At 40.2% G+C, this 25,890-nt stretch overlaps 1 protein-coding gene across 2 annotated transcripts in view; it reads left to right on the forward strand.

Annotated features, from left to right (window-relative positions):
- Nucleotides 1–22,186, forward strand: part of cysltr3 (cysteinyl leukotriene receptor 3) — a 33,652-nt gene extending 11,466 nt beyond the window's left edge. The window contains exons 2-3 of one of the 2 annotated variants that reach the window (XM_028798299.2): nt 16,390–16,851; nt 19,425–22,186. In XM_028798299.2, the coding sequence (XP_028654132.1) occupies nt 19,471–20,532 (1,062 nt within the window). In that variant the 5' untranslated portion in view covers nt 16,390–16,851; nt 19,425–19,470 and the 3' untranslated portion in view covers nt 20,533–22,186. The remainder of the gene's footprint in view (nt 1–16,389; nt 16,852–19,424) is intronic. The other variant, XM_028798300.2, reaches the window with a different exon arrangement.
- The last annotated feature ends 3,704 nt before the right edge of the window (nt 22,187–25,890 follow it).

The following is a 25,890-nucleotide window of genomic DNA, read 5'->3' on the forward strand; positions in this document are numbered from 1 at the left end:
AGGATACAAGAGGCTGTATTTGATATTGGCTTTCTGTAGCGACTTTTTAATGTTAAAGTAGGCTGCGCATTTTGCAGTTGTTAATGGTGAGAAGTCAGGGAAAATATGAATAAGATTATTGTCAAAAATAATCTCTTGCTTGTGTCTGAGAAGTGCCATCACATCAAGCTTACATCGTAATCGCTCGAAGCGGACAATAAAAGACCTAGGTTTAAAGGTGCTTGATCTGTATGTGCGATAAGCAGCTGCTATCTCAATGTCGAGTTTAAAATCATCTCCAATTATTTTAGAGAGTAATTCTACTGCAAATTTCACTGGGTTTGAGCTTTCTCATTTCTCAGGTATACCCTCAATTCTTATATTATTTCTTCTGCACCCATCTTCCAGGGCTGCAAGTCTGTCTCCGAGTTTATTGCATTCGGAATTCGCAGCTGTAGCTTTTTCATCGGCGTTAGACGCCAATTGTACCACTGTTTCATCATTAATCTGGTCTGCAAGCATTTTCAGTGTGGATCTATTTTCTTCGATGTGTTCCTCTAATTTCTCCAACATGCCTTAAAAGTTCACATCAAAACATTTAAATAGACGCGTTTCCCGGTCTTTGTTATCCTTTTTAATTTCGATGATATCCTTCTTAAGCTCGTTCTTAAGCACAATGTTATCCTTCTTAAGCTCATTTATGGCCGTGGCCATGGCGGCAGCCAGTGTAGCAATCATCTCTTTCAGTTCGGACAGTTCGGTTCAGATTTCATGCTCCGCGAGTGGAAATGCAGTTCCTGTTACAGCAGGTGCTGCGGGCTCGCGACGAGTAGATGAGAGCACATCCTGCAGGGCCTTTTCTAGTCTCGAATGATCCTCAGAAATCGGCAATCCATCACGACCTGTATCACTTGCACCTTCACTCCCATTTTCACTCTTGACTGGAGACGATACAATGGAGCGGGGTCCTAGGAAATCTGCGCATTCGTCTGCCTGTTCCAGGTCAGTCTCCGAGAGGCCATACCTTGCACTTGGGCCGGATGTCTGTCCAGACTTTGAAACAGCTTTAAGTTTCTTTTCCGGTTCTTTCTGACTTTTCTTCTTGTTACTCATGCTTGTATGTTGTAGTGGAAGTTCCTTGGTCGGGTTAAATACAGGATACCTCTAAATAATATGAAATTCATGGGAAAATAAAGCCGCTGCTAGCAGAGCTCTGCTTCAGACGTCCATCTCCTATAGCAGACGAGACAAAGCTTTTTAATTGCTTAGATGATATAAAACACTGGATGGCACTCAACTTGCTACAGTTAAATAAATCAAAAACTGAAGTTATTCTATTTGGTCAACCCACTGTTACCCAAAACATTGCTAGCACATTGGTTCCACTTGCCAGGTACTTAGAGCCATGTGCTAAAGATCTTGGATTCAGGTTTTAAATTTGACAAACAGATCAATGCTGTGGTAAAGAGTAGTTTTTTTCTACCTCAATAAAGTTTTTGTCATTTAATGATCTACAAAAGCTCATTCATGCTTGCTATGTCCCAGTTGTACGAGGGGGGACCCAAAAATAACCGGAAATATTTTTAAAACGTGTTTAATTTAATTTTCTGTACAAGCTACAATTAATCTCCTTCAAAGTACTCTCCATTGGCGGAAATACACTTATCTAACCATTTGTTCCATTGTTCGAAACATTTTTTGAATTCTGAAGTAATGCCCATTAATGCTCTGGTCGTTTCTTGTTTTACCTCTTCGACGTCAGCAACACGCCTTCCTTTCAAGTCTTTTTTCATCCGAGGGAACAAAAAGAAATCACACGGAGCTAAATCCGGTGAGTAGGGTGGGTGGTTCAGGGTTGTCATACCGTTTCTTGCCAAAAATTGGCGAATGCTGAGAGCAGTATGAGATGGAGCGTTGTCATGATAAAAGAACCAATCGCCTGACTCCCACAAATTAGGGCGTTTCCTTCTCACACTGTTGCGCAACCTACTTTTACAAAAAAATTCACTGAACACAAGCACAACCTTCCAGACTGATGGCACTTGGCAGACTGACTTGTGAGGAGTGTAACTAGATCGCCCTAGCAGCCCAATCACGTACTATAAGTACCAACCTAACAACAACAAAATTCCGGTTATTTTTGGGTCCCCCCTCGTATGTCAGGGTATCTCATATGACACTGTTTCACCTACAAATGGTACAGAATGCAGCTGCTAGAGTTTTGACCAGCAGCATAAAAACAGATCACATCATTCCGGTGTTGGCCTCTCTTTGTTGGCTCACTGTTAGTTACAGGGTGAATTTTAAGATTTTAGTGTTCGTTTTTAAAGCCCTACATGGGTCAGCTCCACCGTACTTAGTTGATCTTCTTGTTTCATATTCATCAGCCAGGCAGATGAAGTCTTCAGATCAGCTATTGCTTACTGTCCCATACACACGGTCGAAGCAGAGGGGTGAGTGTGCCTTTGTGGTGGCTGGTCCTAAATTGTGGAATGGTGGACCATCACAATAACGTCAGCTCTCACACTTCATAGTTTTAAGCTTCTGCTAAAAAAGCACTTTGATTCATTTGCTTTTTACTTTCTCATATACGAAGTAATCATCCAAAAATTCGATGTCGACATTTTGATGAATCTTGACATTTTAGACCTCCCTGACTTTCTCGTATACAAAGTAAAGGAAAAGTATTGGAATCCTCCAAAAATTCCATTTTGAGATTTTGATGAATCTCGAAGTTTTAGACCTCCCTGAGTTTCGAAAATACCATTTTTGGAAATATATCTGTGTGTGTGTGTGTGTGTGTAAACACAATAACTTGAGTATGCTTTCACTTAGGTCAACCAAATTTTTAATACAAGTATTAGGTACAAAACATAGATTTAACTAGATCAACTTTTGGGTTATTTCTGCTAACCGGAAGTGGTGCTTTACCTTTTTTTCATGCAGCAGCAAAGTCTGATTTATTCAACTTTACCTTTATAATAATTGTTCAATATATTATTAATTTGATTTGATTTGTTGTTGATGGTTTCTGGTGGTGAGTTGGCTTCGATGGTGGGGGAGGATGCCGGTCAGGCCTGGTAGGCCCAAACGTGTTGTGAGGGTCTGCTGGGAACATCTGGCAGAGCCCCCTGTCAGAAGTAGCTTCAACTCCTACCTCCGGCAGAACTTTGACCACATCCAGAGGGAGGTGGGGGACATTGAGTCCGAATGGGCCATGTTCTGTGCCTCTATTGTTGAGGCAGCTGACCGGAGCTGTGGCCGTAAGGTGGTCGGTGCCTGTCGTGGCGGCAATCCCTGAACCCGTTGGTGGATACCGGCGGTGAGGGATGCTGTCAAGCTGAAGAAGGAGTCCTACAGGACCCTTTTGTCCTGTGGGACTCTAGAGGCAGCTGATAGGTACCGGCAGGCCAAGCGGAATGCGGCTTTGGTGGTTGCTGAGGCAAAAACTTGGGAGTGGGAGGAGTTTGGGGAGGCCATGGAGAACGACTTTCGGGCAGCTTCGAGGAGATTCTGGTCCACCGTCCGGCGTCTCAGGAGGGTGGAAGCAGTGCAGTGTCAACACTGTATATAGTGGTGATGGTGCACTGCTGACCTCGACTCGGGACGTTGTGGGTCGGTGGGGGGGAGTACTTCGAAGACCTCCTCAATCCCACTAACATGCCTTCCAATGAGGAAGCAGAGCCTGGGGACTCAGAGGTGGGCTCCCCCATCTCTGGGACTGAGGTCACCAAGGTGGTCAAAAAACTCCTTGGTGGCAGGGCCCCGGGGATGGTTGAGATATGCCCGGAGTTCCTCAAGGCTCTGGATGTTGTAGGACTGTCTTGGTTGACATGCCTCTGCAACATCGCATGGACATCAGGGACAGTGCCTCTGGATTGGCAGACCGGGGTGGTGGTCCCCCTCTTTAAGAAAGGGGACCGGAGGGTGTGTTCCAACTACAGAGGGATCACACTCCTCAGCCTCCCTGGAAAAGTCTATTCGGGGGTCCTGAAGAGGAGGGTTCATCAGATAGTCGAGCCTCGGATTCAGGAGGAACAGTGTGGTTTTCGTCCTGGTCGCGGAACAGTGGACCAGCTCTACACCCTTAGCAGGGTCCTGGAGGGTGCATGGGAGTTTGCCCAACCAGTCTACATGTGTTTTGTGGACTTGGAAAAGGCATTCGACCGTGTCCTTCGGGGAATCCTGTGGGGGATACTCCGAGAGTATGGGGTACCAGACCCCCTGATAAGGGCTGTTCGGTCCCTGTATGATCGGTGCCAGAGCTTGATCCGCATTGCCGGCAGTAAGACGAACCCGTTTCCAGTGAGAGTTGGACTCCACCAGGGCTGCCCTTTGTCACCGATTCTGTTCATAACTTTTATGGACAGAATTTCTAGGCGCAGCCAGGACGTTGAGAGGGTCCGGTTTGGTGGACTCAGGATTGGGTCATTGCTTTTTGCAGATGATGTTGTCCTGTTTGCTTCATCAGGCCGTGATCTTCAGCTCTCTCTAGATCGGTTCGCAGCCGAGTATGAAGCAGCTGGGATGGGAATCAGCACCTCCAAATCCGAGACCATGGTCCTCAGCTGGAACAGGGTGGAGTGCCCTCTCAGGGTTGGTTGCGAGATCCTGCCCCAAGTGGAGGAATTCAAGTATCTTAGGGTCTTGTTCACGAGTGAGGGAAGAATGGAGCGTGAGATCGACAGGCGGATCAGAGCGGCATCCGCAGTAATGCGGGCTCTGCATCGGTCTGTCATGGTGAAAAAGGAGCTGAGCCACAAGGCAAAGCTCTCAATTTACCAGTCGATCTATGTTCCTACCCTCACCTATGGTCATGAGCTATGGGTAGTGACCGAAAGAACGAGATTGCGAATACAAGCGGCTGAAATGAGTTTCCTCTGCAGGGTGTCTGGGCTTTCCCTTAAAGATAGGGTGAGAAGCTCAATCATCCGGGAGGGGCTCAAAGTAGAACCGCTGCTCCTCCACATCGAGAGGAGTCAGATGAGGTGGCTCGGACATCTGATCAGGATGCCTCCTGGACGCCTCCCTGGTGAGGTGTTCCGGGCACGTCTAACCGGGAGGAGGCCCCGGGGAAGACCCAGGACACGCTGGAGGGACTATGTCTCTCGACTGGCCTGGGAACACCTTGGGATTCTCCTGGAAGAGCTAAAAGAAGTAGCCGGGGAGAGGGAAGTCTGGGCATCTCTGCTCAAGCTGCTGCCCCCACGACCCGACCTTGGATAAGCAGAAGACGATGGATGGATGGATGGATGGATGGATGGTTCCTTAATGTACATAATATAAAAATACAATCATTGTCTTGCGGTTCACTCCTCAAATATCCATCACCATATCTGAATATACAAGAACGTCTAGGGGAGACCACTCCCGATTTTTAGCTTGAGTTTCTATTTATATTGTTTATACTGTGTCCATCTTATGTTTGTATTTTTATGCTTGTGTGTTAGTGTGTGTGTTCATGTATGTGTGATGTTTTCTTTTTAATAATTCCTTATCTGGCTTTTATTTCTTACTGATACCTTTTTTTCTATGTAAAGCACTTTGGACAACATCTAGTTGTTTTACATGTGCCACATAAATAATAAAAAACTAAACTAAAGCCAAAAAACAGTGCCTCTAGAAAGCAGTCACCCTCTGGGAAGATTTCATATTTTATCATTCTGCTACATTGAATCACAGTGGATTGAATTTGCCTTTTTTGACATTAATCAGCACAAAAACACTCTCAGAGTGAAAGTGGGTCTCTGCAAAGTGATCTAAATTAAGCACAAATATAAAACACAAAATAACTGAATGCCTAAGCATTCAAGTCAGTATTTAGTTGATGCACCTTTGGCAGCCATGATAGCCTTAAGTCTGTGTGCACAGGCCTTGCATATCTGGACACTGTAAGCTCTGCCAGAGTGAACAGCCTTTGTCAAGTCCAGCCACAAATTCTCTGCTAAATTGAAATCTGGACTCTAACCCAGCCATTCCAGGTCATGAACACTGTAGTTTTTAAGCCATTCCTGTTTACTTTTGGCTTTCTGTTTCGTCTTTTTGCTTTGCTGGAAAACACATCTTCTCCCAAGGCACAGATTTCTTGCACACTGCGTCAGTTTTTCTTCCAAGATTTTCCCATATTTTGCTGCCCTCTTTTTCCACTCTCATCATCACAAGCACTTCAGGGCTTGCTGTAGAGAAGCATCTCCAACCACCGCATGATACTGCCACCATCATGCTTCATTGTGCAGGTGGTGTGTTTTTGATAATGTTCAGCACTTAGCTTATGCCAAACTTGGTATTTAGTCTAATGGCCAAAAAGCCCAGAACCTTCTTCCAATTGGCATGAGTCTCCCATGTGCTTTTTGGCTCACTCTACTCAAGGTGGTCTATGTGTTTTTCTTTGCCATTCTCCTATAAAGCTGTGATTAGTGAAGCACCCGGGCAATAATTATTGTTAGCACAACCTCTACAGTCTTTACTACTTTAGCTTGTAACTCCTTCAGAGTTTTTATAGGTCTCTTAGTAGCCTTCCTCACTCATCATCTGCCTGCACGATCACTCAGTTATGGTGGATGGCCTGCTCTAGTCAGATTTCCAGCTGTGCCATACTCTCTTTCCATTTCTTAATGATTGGTTTAACTGGACTCTGAGGGATATTCAGTGACTTGAATATTTTCTTGTCTCCATCCCCTGACTTGTGCTTTTCCATCACTTTTTCACTTGGAGGGCTCGTTTATCTTCATTGTATAGCTTAGGCCACAATGCTGACTCACTACTAGCTGGGCCTTCCAAATAAGGTGCGTTTAGATTACGTTTGATTAAAGCCCCTTGACTACAGACAGTTGATGTCCATTGAACTAATTCTGTGACTTTCAAAATGACATGGCCTTCCCAGTGATGATTTTAGGTGTATTTCAGGGGGTGAATGCTTATGTGATCTATTACTTTGTGTTTTACATTTTTAATTAATTCAGACCAATTTGCAAATATCCAGAGCTTATCAATCCATTAGGCAACATCAGTGGTCTCCTACAGTGCACGCACTCCAGAAACTGAGAGGGACCCACCCTTCCCCACTCATTGAAATGTAATAATACTGAAAGCACGCTATGGACACTGAATCCATTTTGCCAACAGCAACTCATGGGACGTGCATTCAGTACACAAGGGGGTTTCTCAAAGTCTAATATTACCAAATGTGACCTTGAGTGCACCATTTATATAACTCAAGTGGGACTTGCTCTGGACCTTTCTGTCCCCCGCCACCTCCATCCATGCTAAGGACACTGAGAAGCACTATTCTGGTAGTTCAAGGGTGAAGCGTCGTTGATGGGCTTCAACGTACACTGCAGAGATTTGTTTTCACTTTGACGTTAAATAGTCTATAGCTGCTGGTAGGTAAGGCAGGATCAAGCATGAGTAAAACGCGTACCAAAAGAAATCTCTCAGTCCAAATAAAATTATTTTAAAAAAGGTTTATTGAAATTTCAAAGCAGTCCACACAAGAATAGAGAAAAGTTGTTACACATGTAGAATAAAAGGCAAAAAAGGCAAAATGTTTCTTCTTTAAAAGTAACCTTTTCTTGATAAACTTCAGTTATTCTCTATACTTAAAGATGAGTTATTTATGTATGCTTTTCTTCACATTTAGTATGTTCTAAACATATGGCGCTCTACACACAGCTGAGAACGTTAAAGCACGGTTTGAAGCCGTGTGCCCTCCATGCCTTACTTATGGCAAAGCAGGTTACCAACTGACACTAATCTGCAATCAGGTTAAAATCTATCTATCTATCTATCTATCTATCTATCTATCTATCTATCTATCTATCTATCTATCTATCTATCTATCTATCTATCTATCTATCTATCTATCTATCTATCTATCTATCTATCTATCTATCTATCTATCTATCTATCTATCACTAAGAAAATACTTCTATCAAGCTAACATGATAGCAAATAAGTGGCAAATGGCTCTTAAACATCAGGCCCCTGATTGTTTGTGCTAAAGGCAGAAATCAATTACTTTAACATTACTTAGTAAGAGCCTTAACTATTCAATGAAAACTTAAAATAAACTTAGGAAGCTTAAAACTTAAATGTAAGCATACATGTAAAAGTACAAACACAATTTAAGCATGCAAATTTTAAAATTAACCATTTCAATTAATTGCTTTTTCTTGGAGCAGGCACAGTTTGTTTACGGGTCTGTCCAATGCTGGTTTTCTTTAAGGATGTGCTGCAAGGTAAGGATAGCAACGTGTGAGTTCTTGTGTTCAGCCTCTTCCAGAATAGCAGCTTTGCTGAGTCTGCCTCCAACCTTTTAGATTCCACTTTGCAGGACTGGATGAAGTTTGTAAATTTAGCTACTTTTCTTTACTTGGTGATTTTTATGTAAGGTTTTAATCTCTTCTGGATAAGCTTGTAATTGAGTGAGGCGAATAAGCTCCTTCTCTGCTTTAGACAAGTCTTCTAAAGAAAGTGGCTTTATCTTCATTGTTGATTTATATTCCTTCATATATTCTGTGATCAGTGATTTTTGTCTTTTTGGGCAGTGCTCAGATTGGCTAAGTATATATTGGAATGCCTTTTTTTGTTTTTATTTATTATTATTTTTTTAATTGTATTGATTTTATTGTAATCATTCCATAAAATACATCAATTTTTACAACAAAAAAAAAATAGGATTAAAAACAAATCCACCCCCACCCCTGAGAAAGAGAGCATGGCCAACAGACTGAAACTTAAAAATAGTAAAAATAAATAAATTGAAGAGTTTAATAGGCAGATACAGATAAATTGAGAAGAAAAAGATATAGGGAGAGAATCTGCTTCCTCAGTGCTTTAAGAGCTTATTCTAAAATATTATTAATTAGATCCTGCCAGGTTTTGAACAAGTTCTGCACAGATCCTCTAAGTGAGAATTTGATTTTTTCCAATTTCAAATAATATAAAACATCAGTTACCCACTGACTTTAAAGAGGAGAGTTAGGATTCTTCCAGTTTAACAAAATACGTTTGTGTGCCAATAGTGTAGTGAAGGCAAACACAGTTTGTTTGTCCTTCTCTACTTTAAGCCAATCTGGAAGGACACCAAGCACAGCTGTTAGTGGATTGGAATGCCTTTCTTTCATCTTTCAAATGCAATAGCACTTCTATGAACTTAAGGAACCACGCTATTGCTTTCTTCAGACTTAGCCATTCTGAGTAGTAGTCTCTAAGTTCTTTTACTGTTTCAGTTTTCTCTCCTGCAGTTCTTCTGGATCACCATCAATAAGCAAGTCCCCTTCATCAGGGCTCTTTGGCTTTAACAGGAAGTTCAGGCCTTGAATCCATGTCTTTCTTTTGATGAAGTTTTCTGTAGTCGATCCTCTTAATGCCTGGTCCACTGGATTTAGTGCAGATGTGACATATCTCCATTGCAAGGCCTTTGAGTGCTCCCTTGTCACTGAGACTCTGTTGTCAACAAAGGTTTTGTAGCAAACACTTTCATTTGTAATGTACATATACAGTGGTGCTCTCAGTCCAAAAGTTTGACTGTTGTAGGGGGATTTGCAGTTCATGTTTTAGCATCCTATCTATTTTGACTGATACCACAGCTGCTGTTAATTCTAACCTTGGTATAGTGCCAGGTTTCTGTGGTGCCACTCTTGACTTCCCCATTAAAAAATAAACAATGTCTCTTAGTTCTTTATTAGTTAGGAGAAGGTAAGAAGCAGTACCATATCCATCTTCAGAAGCGTCTCCAAAATGATGCATTTGTGCTGACATTATGTCACCAAACCCAGTTGGATTGATGCACCTGTTTACATTGTAATCCACATGTAGCTGCAAATTGTCCATCCACTTTCTCCATTGCTGAACATACTTCCACTTCTCCATCCCATTTATATGTCTCTTTACACAGTTCCCTCAAAATAAGTTTAGCAGGCAATATAACTGTTGCTAGAAATCCAAGTGGGTCATATGGCTATTGGTGGTTCAATAGCCCTGTCTTCTTCAGGTACGGACAATAAAACTGCTCTGCTGTTACTCATCCATTTGGTCAGGTGAAATCCTCCCTTGAAACACAAGGCTTGAAGATGTTTGGCCAATTTATGACTTCTTGTTCTGTTGTAGCAACTGATTTTAGACAGTCATCAACATAGAAATTGTGAAGCACAGTGTTAATTTGCTTCTTCTGAAGCCATGCTTCTTGCATTCTCAGCTGTTCTTTGTAAAGCATAAGAAGAACAACTTTGTGAAGAAGTAGAAAAAAAAGATGTAGTGTCATTTTGTATTCCTCTAGTCCATCATTTTACCATCATTATCTTCAGGCCACAAAAGGAAACAAAAAAGATCCTCATCTGGAACATTCACTTGATAAAACATTGATTTAATATCTGCCATTAGAGCTATTGGCTGCTCTCTGAATCTCGCAAGAACTCCAGTGAGTGTATTGGTTAAGTCAGGTACTTTCAGCAACTGTTCATTTAGTGAGAAGCCTCGGTAAGTGGTTGTACAGTCTAAAACCACTCTAATTTTATTTTTTTTTGGATGATATACTCCAAGGTGATTGATGTACCACACTCTCTCTTCTTTGAGTGACAACTGTTCTGTGGGTACCTTGACAGCATATCCCTTGTCTAAAATGTATTTCATAAAAAGTTTGTAATCTTCATGGAATGTTAGGTTCTTTTTAAGTTTTCTCTTAAGGCAAATAGCATGTTGATCTGCAATGCAATGATTGTTTGCCATTTTAAGTGTCTCATCTTTAAAAGGCAGATTAATGCAATAGTGTCTATCCACTACCTTTGCTGACTCTGAGAACTTAATGTGCATGAACTTAATGTCCTCCTGTGACATTTCCTTTCCTTCACCTCTAATGTGTATGACTTGCCATGGCTTTAGGGACATTTGTACCTATTAACAAACCCACTTCTGCACATCTTTGTGGTAAGACCATCTGGTGATATCTTCTTGCATTGGGATGTTCTCCCTTTTCTGTGATGTAAAGTTTAGTGTGTAAACCTCTGGCAATTCGATAAATATGCTTTCTTCTACCCCACAAACTTGTAACTCTGATAAAACAGAACATTTAACTAGTTTCTGTTTATTTACTTTGTTCCTATTTACATTGCTGATGTAGACTTGAGCCTTTCTTCCAGGAAGATTTAATTGCTCTTGCAAGCATTCTGTGCAGAATGTAGCTGTTTTGCCAGAGTCTATTAGAGCATACGTTTCTCCACATCTTTTACTCATTTTAGACTTCACTTTAACTGAGACCTCACCTAGGACACACTCTTTATCGGCCCTGGTAACAGTGCACGTCTCTAATGATTCCACCGAAGCATACACAGAAGAAATATTCTTCATTTGTGACATAGTGTTCTCTCTTTTACTGGGTGTGGCTTTATTGTCAGCAACCATTCCTTTATTCCTGTGCAAAATGACTGGGTGTGATTAAGAACATATTTGGCATTTAATTTTTTCTACATATTCTTTATTAATAGATGTCCTTGCTTAAGGTATTTAATGAATAAGCCTTTAGATTTCAAAAAGTCAATTCTATTTTCATACTTTAGTCTTCGGAACATACTGCATTCAACAAGAGTGTGACTTTTATTCCAAAACAGACAGGGCTTCCCGAATGCACAAACAGGTGTTTCTGCCTTTTCGACTGAGGTACCTGGAATCTCCTTTTCAGCATCAACAGCAAAGTTTGTAGCAAAACTGCTTTTTCTTTTTTTTCTTGAAAGTATGGCTTTGATAGACTGTGCCCTACACAGGATGAAAGGCTATCCTAGCCTGTTGTTCCAGAAAGTCAACCAGGTCAGCAAGTCTTGCGCTTCTGTTTTCTTTACTTTAATTCTTCCAAGCTATACATTGCCAACATCCTCACAGTTCTTGGAGAAACTTTGAGGTTATAATACAAAGATTTGCACTGTCCATTGTTCATGCAGGGCAAAACGCACATACAACTATAGAGAAAGACCACGTGATCCCTCAGACCTGTTCCATTAATTGACTTTATTTGCGGCCACTTCTTGGCTTTCTTCATGTATGCATCGACAATATGTAGCTGGTTTCCATAGAAGCTTTTGATCTTCTTCCTGGCATTTACAGTGGGGAAAAAAGTATTTAGTCAGCCTCCAATTGTGCAAGTTCTCCCACTTAAAAAGATGAGAGAGGCTTGTAATTTTCATCACAGGTATACCTCAACTATGAGAAACAAAATGAGAAAAAAAAATCCAGAAAATCACATTATTTGATTTTTAAAGAATTTATTTGCAAATTATGGTGGAAAATAAGTATTTGGTCAATAACAAAAGTTCATCTCAATACTTTGTTATATACCCTTTGTTGGCAATGACAGAGGTCAAACATTTTCTGTAAGTCTTCACAAGGTTTTCACACACTGTTGCTGGTATTTTGGCCCATTCCTCCATGCAGATCTCCTCTGGAGCAGTGATGTTTTGGGGCTGTCGCTGGGCAACACACATTTTCAACTCCCTCCAAAGATTTTCTATGGGGTTGAGATCTGGAGACTGGCTAGGCCACTCCAGGACCTTGAAATGTTTCTTACGAAGCCACTCCTTCATTACCCGGGCGGTGTGTTTGGGATCATTGTCATGCTGAAAGACCCAGCCATGTTTCATCTTCAATGCCCTTGCTGATGGAAGGAGGTTTTCACTCAAAATCTGACGATACATGGCCCCATTCATTCTTTCCTTTACATGGATCAGTCGTCCTGGTCCCTTTGCAGAAAAACTGCCCCAAAGCATGATGTTTCCACCCCCATGCTTTACAGTAGGTATGGTGTTCTTTGGATGCAACTCAGCATTCGTTCTCCTCCAAACATGACGAGTAGAGTTTTTTCATCTGACCATATGACATTCTCCCAATCCTCTTCTGGATCATCCAAATGCTATCTAGCAAACTACAGACGGGCCTGCACATGTACTGGCTTAAGCAGGGGGACACGTCTGGCACTGCAGGATTTGAGTCCCTGGTGGCGTAGTGTGTTACTGATGGTAGCCTTTGTTACTTTGGTCCCAGCTCCCTGCAGGTCATTCCCTAGGTCCCCCCGTGTGGTTCTGGGATTTTTGCTCACCGTTCTTGTGATCATTTTGACCCCACGGGGTGTGATTTTGCGTGGAGCCCCAGATCGAGGGAGATTATCAGTGGTCTTGTATGTCTTCCATTTTCTAATAATTGCTCCCACAGTTGATTTCTTCACACCAAGCTGCTTACCTATTGCAGATTCAGTCTTCCCAGCCTGGTGTAGGTCTACAATTTTATTTCTGGTGTCCTTTGACAGCTCTTTGGTCTTGGCCATAGTGGAGTTTGGAGTGTGACTGTTTGAGGTTGTGGACAGGTGTCTTTTATATTGATAACGAGTTCAAACAGATGCCATTAATACAGGTAACGAGTGGAGGACAGAGGAGCCTCTTGCAGAAGAAGTTACAGGTCTGTGAGAGCCAGAAATCTTGTTTGTTTGTAGGTGACCAAAAACGTATTTTCCACCATAATTTGCAAATAAATTCTTTAAAAATCAGACAGTGTGATTTTCTGGATTTTTTTTCTCATTTTGTCTCTTATGGTTGAGGTATACCTATAATGAAAATTACAGGCCTCTCTCATCTTTTTAAGTGGGAGAACTTGCACAATTGGTGGCTGACTAAATACTTTTTTGCCCCACTGTATGTAGCCTTCTGCCGGTGGCAGGTATTTACAGGCTTTCAGAGTTTTAGCCTTTGGCAAATTGTGCTAGGAAATCTAATTTATCTTTGGGTCCTCCACCACCCAATCAAATGCTCTGACAAAGCTCACATAGTCCATTGAGTCTCTATCAAATCACCTTTCTGTGAGGCACATAAGGTACTTGTGCCTTATTTTCATAATGTTCTTGGTGAGGTTCATGTTTACTTTCATTAGTATACAAAGAATTACAAATAACCTGCACCATATGGCTCTTCATTCTTCTTGTCTGGTTTTTCAAGGACACTATAAGAGTTTGGTTTACTTGGACTGTGACTGCGTCCTTTAAGAACTCCCAAGTTTGCATTGGATTCTGTGATTGCCGACTCTAGTGCCAGCTGAATCTCTTTTAACCTTTAGCTGTGCATCTTTAGCTCTCAACTGTGTCTCCTCCAAATCTAGAGTCTGCTGCCTTTTTTTGAACCACCGCACAGGCTACCAGCACTGTGTGTGTTGCCTCTTTTGCCCTTAGGGCACTAACTGAGGTAGCTGCTGAAATTGGTCAACTTTAAGTTTTTACAGAAACTCGAGAGACACTGTCAGCAGGAGTGACATTGTCGGTATATCAGTACTCCTTGAACTTATCTAATAGCATTTGGTTTGCAAAATCGGAAGGCGGATGGAGAGACTTTTATTTTGACGAGTTTCCCTAGTTTAGTGCATTTAAAGTCTTCAGTTTAGCATTGTAATAAGTGTGTAAGTTTAATATGTCACTGTGCTCTGTGCAAATATATTTTATAAATCTGCCTTTTTCTACTCACATGCACAATTGACACAGAGCCAGAATTAGCACAGGGGCTCATCATTTATAACTGCTAAGAAAAGCATAATATAAAACAAGACAGATAAGGACAACTGCGAAAGGGGCAGTCAGACTGAGGACCATTGTATACTATTTTTGTCTGTCAAAGTCAGCATGAAACTGTATCCTCTTTTGCTTTGTTTGGAATGGCATGATTCACCTAAGTTGGAGCCTGCACATGAAGAAATGAGAGATAACGTCATACGATCCTAAAAATCCTTCTACCGCACGGCGAAAATGGCAGACTCTACACATTGGGCCCCCACTCCCAAACTGGGTTCCTGCCATTGGCTTTCTTCGTCTGTTATGCAGCTTAAGCCGTCATTAAGGAAAGCTAAGTCATTTCTCCTATGTGATTTCTTACTGCCATATCACTAAAGGAGGATTATCACCTTTTTATATTATATCAATATAGATTTGGGTTATGTAACACGTCGCAATTACAAAAAAACTCATTCCCAGTGAACTAACACTCTTTGCTGGATACAAGCATTGAAGCTTTTACATACCATATTTTGTTCATCTTTGTCGCTTTGTGAAGATATTAATTCATCATTTAACTTTATATATTCTATCATCAAAGCATAAAAATCTTTTTCAATAGCTGTGCTCACAGTTCTCACAGAAGGCTAGTTCAGTTTCAAAAGTCTTTTACACACTTCATCAAGCTGGATAACTATCCATATTTTTTGTCTATTTCTGACTGTGGATCAACACATTGTTCTAAAGGGTCTGCCATTAACATACGTCCAGAAGTTAACCTGGGCTGCACTGGTACTATGAGCTTCTTGCTGTCATCGTGGAGGTGCTCCCTTTCTGTTGCATCACAGTTGTTAGGATGGCCAGTCAGGCTTCTGCATCAAGATAACATTTCAGTCATGAGCCAGGAAAGGCTCCCTTTAAGGTATTTAAATTCCTTTATCTTAGTTTATACAGTCACACAATGAGCGCTTACAGTTCTTTCAAAGGTTCAACTCTGATCGAATGACAAAGGTCAAAGTACCTGTCAGAAGCGACGTCAGGCTTAAAACAGGCTGGTTTCAAACTTTTAGTGTAGCTGCTGGTAGGTAAGGCAGGATGAAGCATGAGTCAAACATGTACCAAATGAAATCTCGCAGTCCAAAAAAGTTTGTTTTAAAAGGTTTAGTGAAATTTCAAAGCAAAGAGTCCACACAGGAATAGAGAAAAGTTGTTACACGCGAAGAATAAAAGGCAAAAATGGAAAAATGTTTCTTCTTTAAAATGAACTTTTTCTTGTTAAACTTTATTTTCTACATTTAAGGATGAGTTATTTCTCTATGCTTTACTTCACATTCCATATGTTCTAAACGTATGGCGCTGCAAATACTCCTGAGCACATTGAAGAAACCGTGTGCCCTCAATGCCTTACTCACAGCAAGGCGGGTCACTAACTGACACTAATCTGCAATCAGAGGGACAAGAGATAGTTCAAATATACCAATTCAATTCAGCTTGTGTGGGTTATAAGACCCTCCCATATGATATGCACTAATTTATAGGCAAACATTTAACGGAACTAAGAAAATACTTCTATCAACCTAACATTAGCTAAATAACTGGCAAATGGCTCTTACAGTCTTTTTTTGATCATTATAAAAAATATATCAGCAACAAATGAAATCCTATGTGAGTTAATGTTTTATAACAACAAAATATGAAAATGTCCAAAGGGCAAATACTTTTTTTACACACTCTTTCATAATACTGTATTTTCCTCCATTGTTTAATTGAAATACATTTAGTTCACATGCATTTTGAGATTTCTTCACTTTCCATAGTTGAAAAACCTCAGTGGAAGAAGGAATATCAATTCTTTCAGACCAACTAAATTCCCTTTTTTTTTCACTATTTTTCAGACTGACCCAGAGATGCTATAATGGAAGATAGTGGTCTCATGAAATAGTAGATCACACAGAATAGTTTGTTTAAAGATGGATCACAGACTTGAGGACACCAGTGGAATCATTCAAAATTGAAGCCAGAAAGCACTCCTTTACTCAAAGAGTTGAAGAATCTGAAACAAACAACGGAGATATGGAGTTGAAGCACAAAACCTGACAACCTCTAAAAAGAATCTGGGTGAGATATTGGGACAGCTTAGCTATTAGCTAAAGAAACACACCTGATGGACTGAATGGTCTCCTCTCAGATTTCTGATGTTCTTATGTTCTACTCCCAATGCGACAGAACCCAAGTAATGTACTCAAGTCATTCAGTGTGAAACAAAAACTAGACCCTCTGTAACGCAGTTCATCCAAGATCAAACCCTTGTGGACTTGTAACAACTGACCTAATGTCAGCAGTAACATTTCTATGAAGTAAGTCTTTATGTTTTGTTCCGTGCTATCAGTTTAATTGCAGACAGCATCATCTCACCATCCTACCTTAGTATGTTCTCGTGAGTTTCAGTTTGGATTTTTGGTAGACACTCAAGGTAACTACTGATTTGGTATTAAAGGTGTATCACATAGTGTTGATATATGAAAAATGAACAGTGGAATGTGTGCATGAGCTGAAGCAGTGAAACATAAGACCAGTGTAAAACATGAATAAATCCTCCAGGTGTATGATGTGTAAGAGCCAATCTTAGAAAGTTAAAGCTTTAAGTTAAAATTATATTCTGCTCTACTTAAGCAAACACTAACATAAGTTTAACTTACAAGCAGACTACAATGTGAACAGATGCATCAAACCTGCACAGTTTGGAACCATACGGTCAGCACAGATGTACCATTTTGCAGATGCCAGTAAAGATAGGTATGGCACTGTTACATATCTTCTCTTGACTAATGAAGAAGGCAAAAAATATTGTTCGTTCCTAATGGGCAAATCTAGGGTTGCACCATTGAAGCACATCACCATTCCAAGACTGGAGCTGACAGCAGCCGTTATGGCAATCAAAATGGACACAATGCTAAAAGGTGAGCTTCAAATACCCCTACACGAATCCAGATTCTGGGCTGACAACACCATCTCAAACAAAAGCACTTGATTCAAGACCTTTGTTGCAAACAGAATCTCAGTGATCAGAGATCATTCACAACCTTCACAGTGGAAGCACGTTACATCTGCCCTGAATCCAGTAGCTCAGTAACTCACAGTAGATCAGTTCTTTGTCTTTCACTGATGAGACCTGGAGCACAAGTGTCCTCAGATGGTAGTTTCCAGTTCTAGTTCAATGCCTTCAGATGGCAGTTTTCTGATGAAAAAATTGTAGTTCTATTTATAAAAAATTACCAAAGTTCTGCAGCTTTAGTATGCTCCATTGGATTCTGACAAAAGTATGACACATTGAAATGATTCCACAGAATCATATTTTCGTTTTTAAAAGCTTTAGTAAAAATTCATGGTAAAACAGTTCACACAAAAATAGAGAAAAAGTTGGTATTGCAAAATACCAAAGTTATTGTTTAGGAAAAGTTCTGCTTAAAGCTTATATTTCTTGTTTTATTCTTTTTTTACAGTTGAATGATTTCTAAACGGTCAGAAAACTGTATGCCTATCCTATTTACAAACTGCCAATGGGTCTTTCAGTCCCTGTCAGCAATGAGCCTATTCCAATCACATACTGACCTAATGAACACACTGTATCACTGATATAAGAAAGTTTGATTTCATATTAACTACAGCGGGTAAAGGCTATACCATAATCTATAGCAGGGATCCTCAACTCCGGTCCTGGAGGGCCTCAGTGGCTGCAGGTTTTCATTCTAATCCTTTTCTTAATTAGTGACCTGTTTTTGCTGCTAATTAACTTCTTTTGAATTAATTTTAATTGGCTTGTTTTTAAAGATTTGCTCCCCTGAATTTTTTCACCGTTCCTCTGAGTTGCTTCATTTCTTTCCTTAAATGGCACCCAAACAGAACTGAAATGTGAAGTGAGTGAGCCAACAGAAGAACAACTAAGCCAGAGCCTCAAACTCCAACCAGTTGCTTAATTTAGGCTCCAATTCCTGTTGTTAATTAAACTCGTTCTTTAATTCCATGGCTTTTTGCTGCTCTCATTGTGTAATAGCAGACATTTTCAAAACTGTTCATTTTCCCTTTTCTAAGAGCTCTGTTAAATTGTTTTGGGGTCCTGAGCAGATCAACACTCCTGAGACCTTCAACTTTCTTTATTTTCAGATATTGTATGATGGACACAATTTGTTAGTCATGCTTTTGTTCATTTTGTATCTTATTATTGTTTGGCTGATAATTTAAGAAAACAAAAAAATTTTTGGTGTCTGAGTCTTCACGAGCATGTCAAGTAAAATTAATTCAAAAGAAATTAATTAGAAGGATAAATGGGTCACTAATTAAGAAAAGGGTTAGAATGAAAACCTGGAGCCAGGGCCATCTTAACAGCATTATAAGCCCACAGACAAAGCAATACACTGGGACCCCTACCTACACAACCACTGAGCAAGTCACAACATACATAGATTAGCATGGAGCCCCCGGGCAACTGCCCAGCGTGCCCATCCGTTAAGACGGCCCTGCCTACAGCCACAGGGGCCCCCCAGGACCGGAGTTGGGGACCCCTGTTCTATAGCTATGAAAGAAAATTATATTATATTCTACTTAAGCAAAAAAAGTTTCAAAACTTGACTGTGTGTGGACTTGGAGGAACCTCATCAGATGTATAGTAACCATTGACAGTTCAGAGTTCATGGCTGTCAGGATAGGCGCTTCATGATACATCATTAGAAGAAAGACATTCAAAAGATGGCAGAAATATTGAATCTGGAACCTTGATGTCCTTTTTTGGTAGTTTTGACTTTTTGCCTTTGATCAACCCAGATGAAACCAAAACTGGACAGATCTTTGTAAATTCTGGTAAATGACAATCTACTTAGTGTTAAGCTGATGGAGGTCACATTTTTTTATATTGGTGTCTTCCTTTCCACAGGTCTTTGGTGTTCTGAGTCCTCGCCATCCATCATAGGAACAAGGCGATGATTTTAACAACAGACCTGAATTGTACACAAAACAAGAACAGCAGTCAGGTGAAGCCGACTGTCTTCGGGAACTGCAGCAACACCGATGGCTACAAGTACACGGTGTATTCTGCCATGTACTGTGTGATCTTCCCCTTGGCACTGACCTCCAATTGCCTGGCCCTCTACGTCTTCTGCAGACTGACCAGAAAGCGCACACCAAGTACAGTGTTCATGACCAACCTGAGCTTTTCAGATTTGCTTTTTTCGCTGACCCTTCCATTCCGGATCACATACTTTTTTCGAAAAGGCGAGTGGGATTTTCCAGACTGGCTTTGCCGTTTCTGCACCTTTGCTTTTTACACAAACCTCTATGCCAGCATCTTGTTCCTCACCTGCCTCAGCGTGGTGCGCTATGTGGCGGTCTTGTACCCTATTAAAGCCAAGAACATCTTCACCGTAAAAAAAGCCATCTGTACTTCGGTGGCTATGTGGATTTTTGTGATACTCTCATCATGCCCTTTCTTCCTCTCAGGGACCTTCGAGCGTGGAGGAAAACTGCGCTGTTTTGAGCCCAAGGACCAAAAATCATGGGGTCGCATTCTTATCATGAACTACTTTGCACTTGTCTTGGGTTTCTTGCTTCCATTCTTCACCATTTTATGCTGTTACTGCCGGATAATTCGGCGTCTCACCAGTTCCCAGCGAGACCTGAGGAAGAACAAGCAGTCACGCCGACGCTCAATCTATCTTATTGTCCTGGTTTTCATCTCATTTATCTTTTGCTTCCTGCCCTACCATATTCAGAGGACCGTACACCTGCATTTTAAAATGAGTAAAGCGGATTGCTCCAAACTTGTCCTCATGGAGAAGGCTGTTGTCATCACCATCTGCCTGGCAGCAACAAATAGCTGCCTCAACCCGCTAATCTATTACTTTGTAGGTCAGACTTTCCGCCGAAGGGTTTCTAATGCCTTTATGGAGACAATGAACAGCAAAAGGCTTTCCAGGCAGTCAAATTCATCTTTCAGCCCCTCGATAAGAAGAGGAAGTGGTTACTCCCTAAAGGTCAAAAGTTAAAGCTCTCTTGTGAGAAGTAATATTTTTTTCTTGGAGTTAATTATTTGTTGGATTTGTTCTATATATTAAGAGACAAGGAATTTAGGTACTTTAAAATAAAAATACAGTGACACAAAAAAAAATCTGTTTCATTTTGTTTGTAATAGAAAAATGGTCAGTAGAAGGATGTGGGTGGTTGTTACTGCATTATAATGGAGTTTACCAAACTTCAGCCATTATTGAATTGAATTGATTTGGAACTTTATTTCCAGGCATCATAGTTGGAGGAATTTTTCTTTGTGTTACTTCTGTAGATATACAACTAACAACACAGCATACAAACATGACACCAACATTATATTACTAACAGCTCCACAAAACACAAATATGGTGGATTCAGAAAGTATTCAGACCCCCTTCATTTTCTGCACACTTTTATTGTGTTTTAGATTTAATTCCAAATTGATAAATTTAACATTTTTTGTCCATCCATCTCAATAATCCATAATGACAAAGTGAAAACCTGCCTTCAGAAAGTTTTGCAAATGTATTACAAATCACAAACTGAAATCTCCCCTTCATCGAAGTATTCAGACTCTTTGCTATGGCACTCTAAATTGAGCTCTGGTGCCTTCTGATTGCTTTAATTCTCCTTGAGATGTGTCCAGAACTGGATTGGAGTCCACTTGTGGCAAACTGTACTGATTGGACATCATTTAGAAAGGCACACAGCTGTGTACAGAAGATCCAACAATTCACACTACATGTCAGGACAAAATCCAAGTCATGAAGTCCAAGGAAGTCTCTGCAGACCTCTGTGATTTAAAGGTGGTGAAGCCTACATCAGGACAAGGGAATAAAACAACTTGTTAAGACTTGAGCATTCCCAAGAGCTAAGTGGCCTAAATAACTGTGAGATGGAAGACGTTTTGAACCACCAGGACTCATTCTAGAGTTAGCCATCCAGCCAAATTGAGTAACCAGGCAAGAAGGGACTTGGTCAGGGAGAACAGCCAATTATCATTGTTAACAGAGCCCCAGAAGTCCACTGCTGAAACTGAAAGAATGACCATCTCAGAAGCACTTTAGTCAAAGTCAAAGCAAACTTTATTGTCATCTCAACCATATACAAGTATACAGATAGACGAAATTGTGAAGCTCAGTGTCCTCAGTGTAACAACATGAAGTGCAAATAAAAAAAATAAATTAAAATTAAGAATTAAAATTTAAGATTAAAATTTAAAATTTAAATTTAAACACAAACAAGACAAGACATTGTGCAAAGGCAATACAAAGAAGTCTTGCACTTTATCAACTTTATCAATCAATCGTATATTATAGCATGGCTAGATGGTGGCCACTCTTGATTAAAATATATAGACTGCATTTAAAGTACTCTGAGAGCATAAGGAAAAAGATTTAACTATGCACAGAACTCCAAGCACTACATCTGGCAAAGACGAGACACTGCTAAGCACTTACTAATACCATCCCTAAGGTGAAACATGATGGTGGCAGTCTCATGCTGTGGAGGTGCTTTTCAGTGGCAGGGACAGGGAGACCAGTTAGAACTGAGGGAAGGATAAATGCAGCCAAATACAGACAGGTCCTTGAAGAAAACCTGCTCCAGAGAGCATGTGACCTTAGACTGGGACGATAGTTCACCTTTCAGCATGACCTGAAGCATACAGCCAAATCAAAGCTCTTCAGGAGTTGAACTACAAGAGAGATAAGTCCTGAGTGGAAGGTGCTTCTCAAATTTGCATTAGAAATAGTTCAGCCAATCAAGTGTGAGGGATTAGTCTGTGTTTGGTAGATGAGTGCTTGTAATCTGTAAACACTTGTAAAGCATTCCAGACAGAGGACAAATCTATGGTGGAAAACTAATATTCCAGGTTGATCTTAAATAACAAATACCTGATAATGAAACAACAAGCAACAATGCTCAACTAATTTTCAAGAAAATTCCATTTTTCAGGAAAGCAAAGATTAGTCAGATGATATCAGGAAAAGATAAGTTTAAGGGTCTTACTTTCCTAGTCATACCCAAGCTGAATGAGCTGGCATGACACTGGTGAGAACAACTGTGGTGATGTAACTACAGGGAAACAAGAGAGCATTTCCTGGAAGAGTTTAGAGGAGCAATGAACAGAGCTGCCCATGTTGAAATGAGATCTTTAATTAAAGATATGGAAGAAGATGATCTGCTGTGGCAACCCCTATTGGGAGCAGCCGAAAGAAGAAGAAGAATTTTTGTATTAAATTGTGTAGTCCATGTTGACACTTCTTTCACCAGCAGGAGACCAATCTCCGGTTGGAGAATGCTGTAGAAAATAAACAACCAGGTGTTCAAAGGTTTGGTCAAAATTTAACATCTTATTAAAGGAAGAAACATCCTCTAACAGGACAATTCAGTAATCAGACAGGAGAAAAGCTGTTCATTGTATCTTTTAATTACTCCTCAGCAAAATGCCTTACAGGGAGCATTCTTCAGAAGCAGTCTTTCAGAGAAACAAAGAATAGAGCAGCGTTTCTCAACCTTTAAGTATTTGTGACCCGAGTTTTCATAACAGTTTTAATCGTGCCCCCCTAACGTTTTTTTGAAACCCTAATAAAATTTATTCATATATTTTTTGCTGCCGATACACCGCTACAAGTTTAAAATTTCCCGACGAATAGCAAAATTACGCCACATATGGCAACATTCGCTCCCCCTTTTTTGTTACTTTTCGCCCCCCCACAGATTGAGAACCGCTGGAAAAGAGGTTCATTTTATAAACTGTTGAATTTACATACAGTGTTAATCAATGCATACATTTTACTCTGGTTGGTTTGTTGGTTTACAGCCAAATGATTTATAAAAAATAAAAGTCTTATTATATTATATTCTGGCTCTTTTTATACCTTTTGAGATGAGCTACCACCCTTGAAATTTCTGTGCATATAACAATTGTCCATTCTCGTCGTTTATGACATCTGCTGATTTCTTAGTCATTTCTTAGTCATCCTTCAGTACATTTTGTGTATTACATCAACCTTTTTTCTGTTACATTCTTTATTTACTTGACCGTCTCAGTATTTTTTCCAAAACAATTCTTATATTTCAGTGTACATTTTGCTGTTCACTTGATCTTTATCTCGTTTACGACATTTATTAACCCTTTATGCTATTTCTTAAAAATGAATGCTATGTTACCCTAAAATTATTCTTCCACATTGGCTAAAAGGCTCCCCAGCCCCCCTCTGGGCATTCTAGAATATATACAATTATCACCAATTATTGATAACAATGATATGAGGATAGCCTTATGTAGCTTTCTTCATTCTTGTCATTGTAGGTGGCTGCAAGCTGGTTTGGCCAGGAAGCCATGACATAGCATCATACCGAATACCAGAAAAAGAAATCACTGAACGTAGTGACTAGTCTATGTAACAATAAAATAGAATTGCGGAGTAGTGGTTGTCATCATTATCATAAGTCACATTGATTATTTATTTACACTACTATTTACTGTAGCACTTTGCCCATTGGACAAAATTGGAACTTAATGAACATTCATTTGAGGTTTCTGGTGCAGATGCTGAGTATTTGATGATGATCTTGAGATACAGTAGCTCTTAATGCTGTCCTTAGGGGGTTGCACTGTATGACAATATATTCATAGCCCTTCATTTTGTGTGATCTTTTTTTATCATCACTTGTAGCCTAAATGGATGTCCCTCCCTGTCTCCCTTACATCTTAAAATGGCTCATTCCACACAGCTCATATGATCTTTTCTCTGTCACGTCCACTGCTTACATACTCACATTACCACCTCTTCCTCACAATGCTCACTTGTTGTCAGAGGTAACACCATCTGTGATCTCTTTCCCCAACTCCATAGACTGAGCCAATCCAAACCAGGATCTTTCCTCAGATCACTGGAGGCCAAGGCCAGCAAGTTTAAGCAGATGAGTTGGTCTCAAGTGCTGTTCCACAAGTGCTCAATCAGTTCTCTCTATTTTTCCCTCTCTCACACACATGGTCTGCACAGCTTTTCATGTTCTCTTTGGCCTTTTTCTTTTCCTCTTGCCTGGCAGTTCCATTCTCAACATTCTTTTCCCAACATACTCTTCATCTCTCCTCTGCACGTGCTTAAACCATCTCAATTTAGCCTCTCTCTCACTTTGTCACCAAACTGTTGTCATTCTAATATACTCATTCATAATCCTGTCTACTCTCGTTAATCCAGGCAAAAATCATAGCGTCTTTGGCTATGGCAGCAACTGAAAGAAGAAGAAGAAGTTAAAGAGACTTGCAAGGAGAGAGAGCAGATTTCACAGATCAGACCAAGCTGGTTGACGCCCACTCCTGATTTACCCAGGCACAGGAAAATGTGACTGCTCAAAGGTTGATCTTTGATGGCTCCTGAGACTTCACCGAGATTCTCACTTATGTTACATTTAAGAATCAACTTGTCACAGGTGTTTCTCCTAAAGTTCCTTAGGAGACATAGCTTCAAACCAAAAAGAGGCATGAAATACAACTGAGTTAAAATCGAAGATTTGTTTTGAAAAGTGTGGTGTATTTTGTCATGGCTCCAACTAGTCTTGTTTGAGTCTCTTTCAAAACTTCATAATTGTAACTTATTATTGGACTGACTTCTTCATCCAAGGTATCTTAAAACATTTGCAATATGATTGGGTACTGTACGTTTCTTTTGTTTTTCCAATTGGACCACAGGTAAATGAAATGACTTGCTCATGGTAACTCAGTGGTGTCAGTAGTGGGATTTAAACTCATATCCTCAAGGTTTTTTAAATCTAAAGTATTAACCACTATCCTATTCTTCCAGCCTTTTCTTCTAGAATGAGTAGGATCTAATTGTAGTAATATTATTCAGAAGCAAGGACTACAGTTTTCTAATCCTAATAAAGTGTTTGATTGGCACAAACAACTGTCCACACCTTTTACTGTATATTACTGAGCATACAATGCAAATACTTTTAAATGGCAAAAACAAAACAAAAATGACAAGGAACTACTTAGAAAATCAGACCCCATTGTACAACTTTGCTGAGGTCTATGCTGAAATTCAAGAAGAGCCCTTTACAAGAACACCAGGGGATTTTATTTCTCAGGAGAAAATTTCGAGAAGCATAAGACAAAAGACAATGTCTCCATTTTATTTCTTTCTAAAATCATAGTTTCTCAGAGAAACCTAAAAGATATTAAGGAGATCTCTTTTTTAATTTTTCATTCATAGGGGACTTGAATATCTGGTCAAAATGCAGAAGAAATTGCAGAGGATAACTTCCTGCTGCAGAAGCCATAACAAGTTTCCATGTCAACTGAATCTTCCCGTTGTTCTGCATTCCAGAAAGTGAACAACAGACTT

This window comes from Erpetoichthys calabaricus, chromosome 3, assembly GCF_900747795.2.
Source record: "Erpetoichthys calabaricus chromosome 3, fErpCal1.3, whole genome shotgun sequence".
In the NCBI taxonomy this organism is placed as follows: domain Eukaryota; kingdom Metazoa; phylum Chordata; class Cladistia; order Polypteriformes; family Polypteridae; genus Erpetoichthys; species Erpetoichthys calabaricus.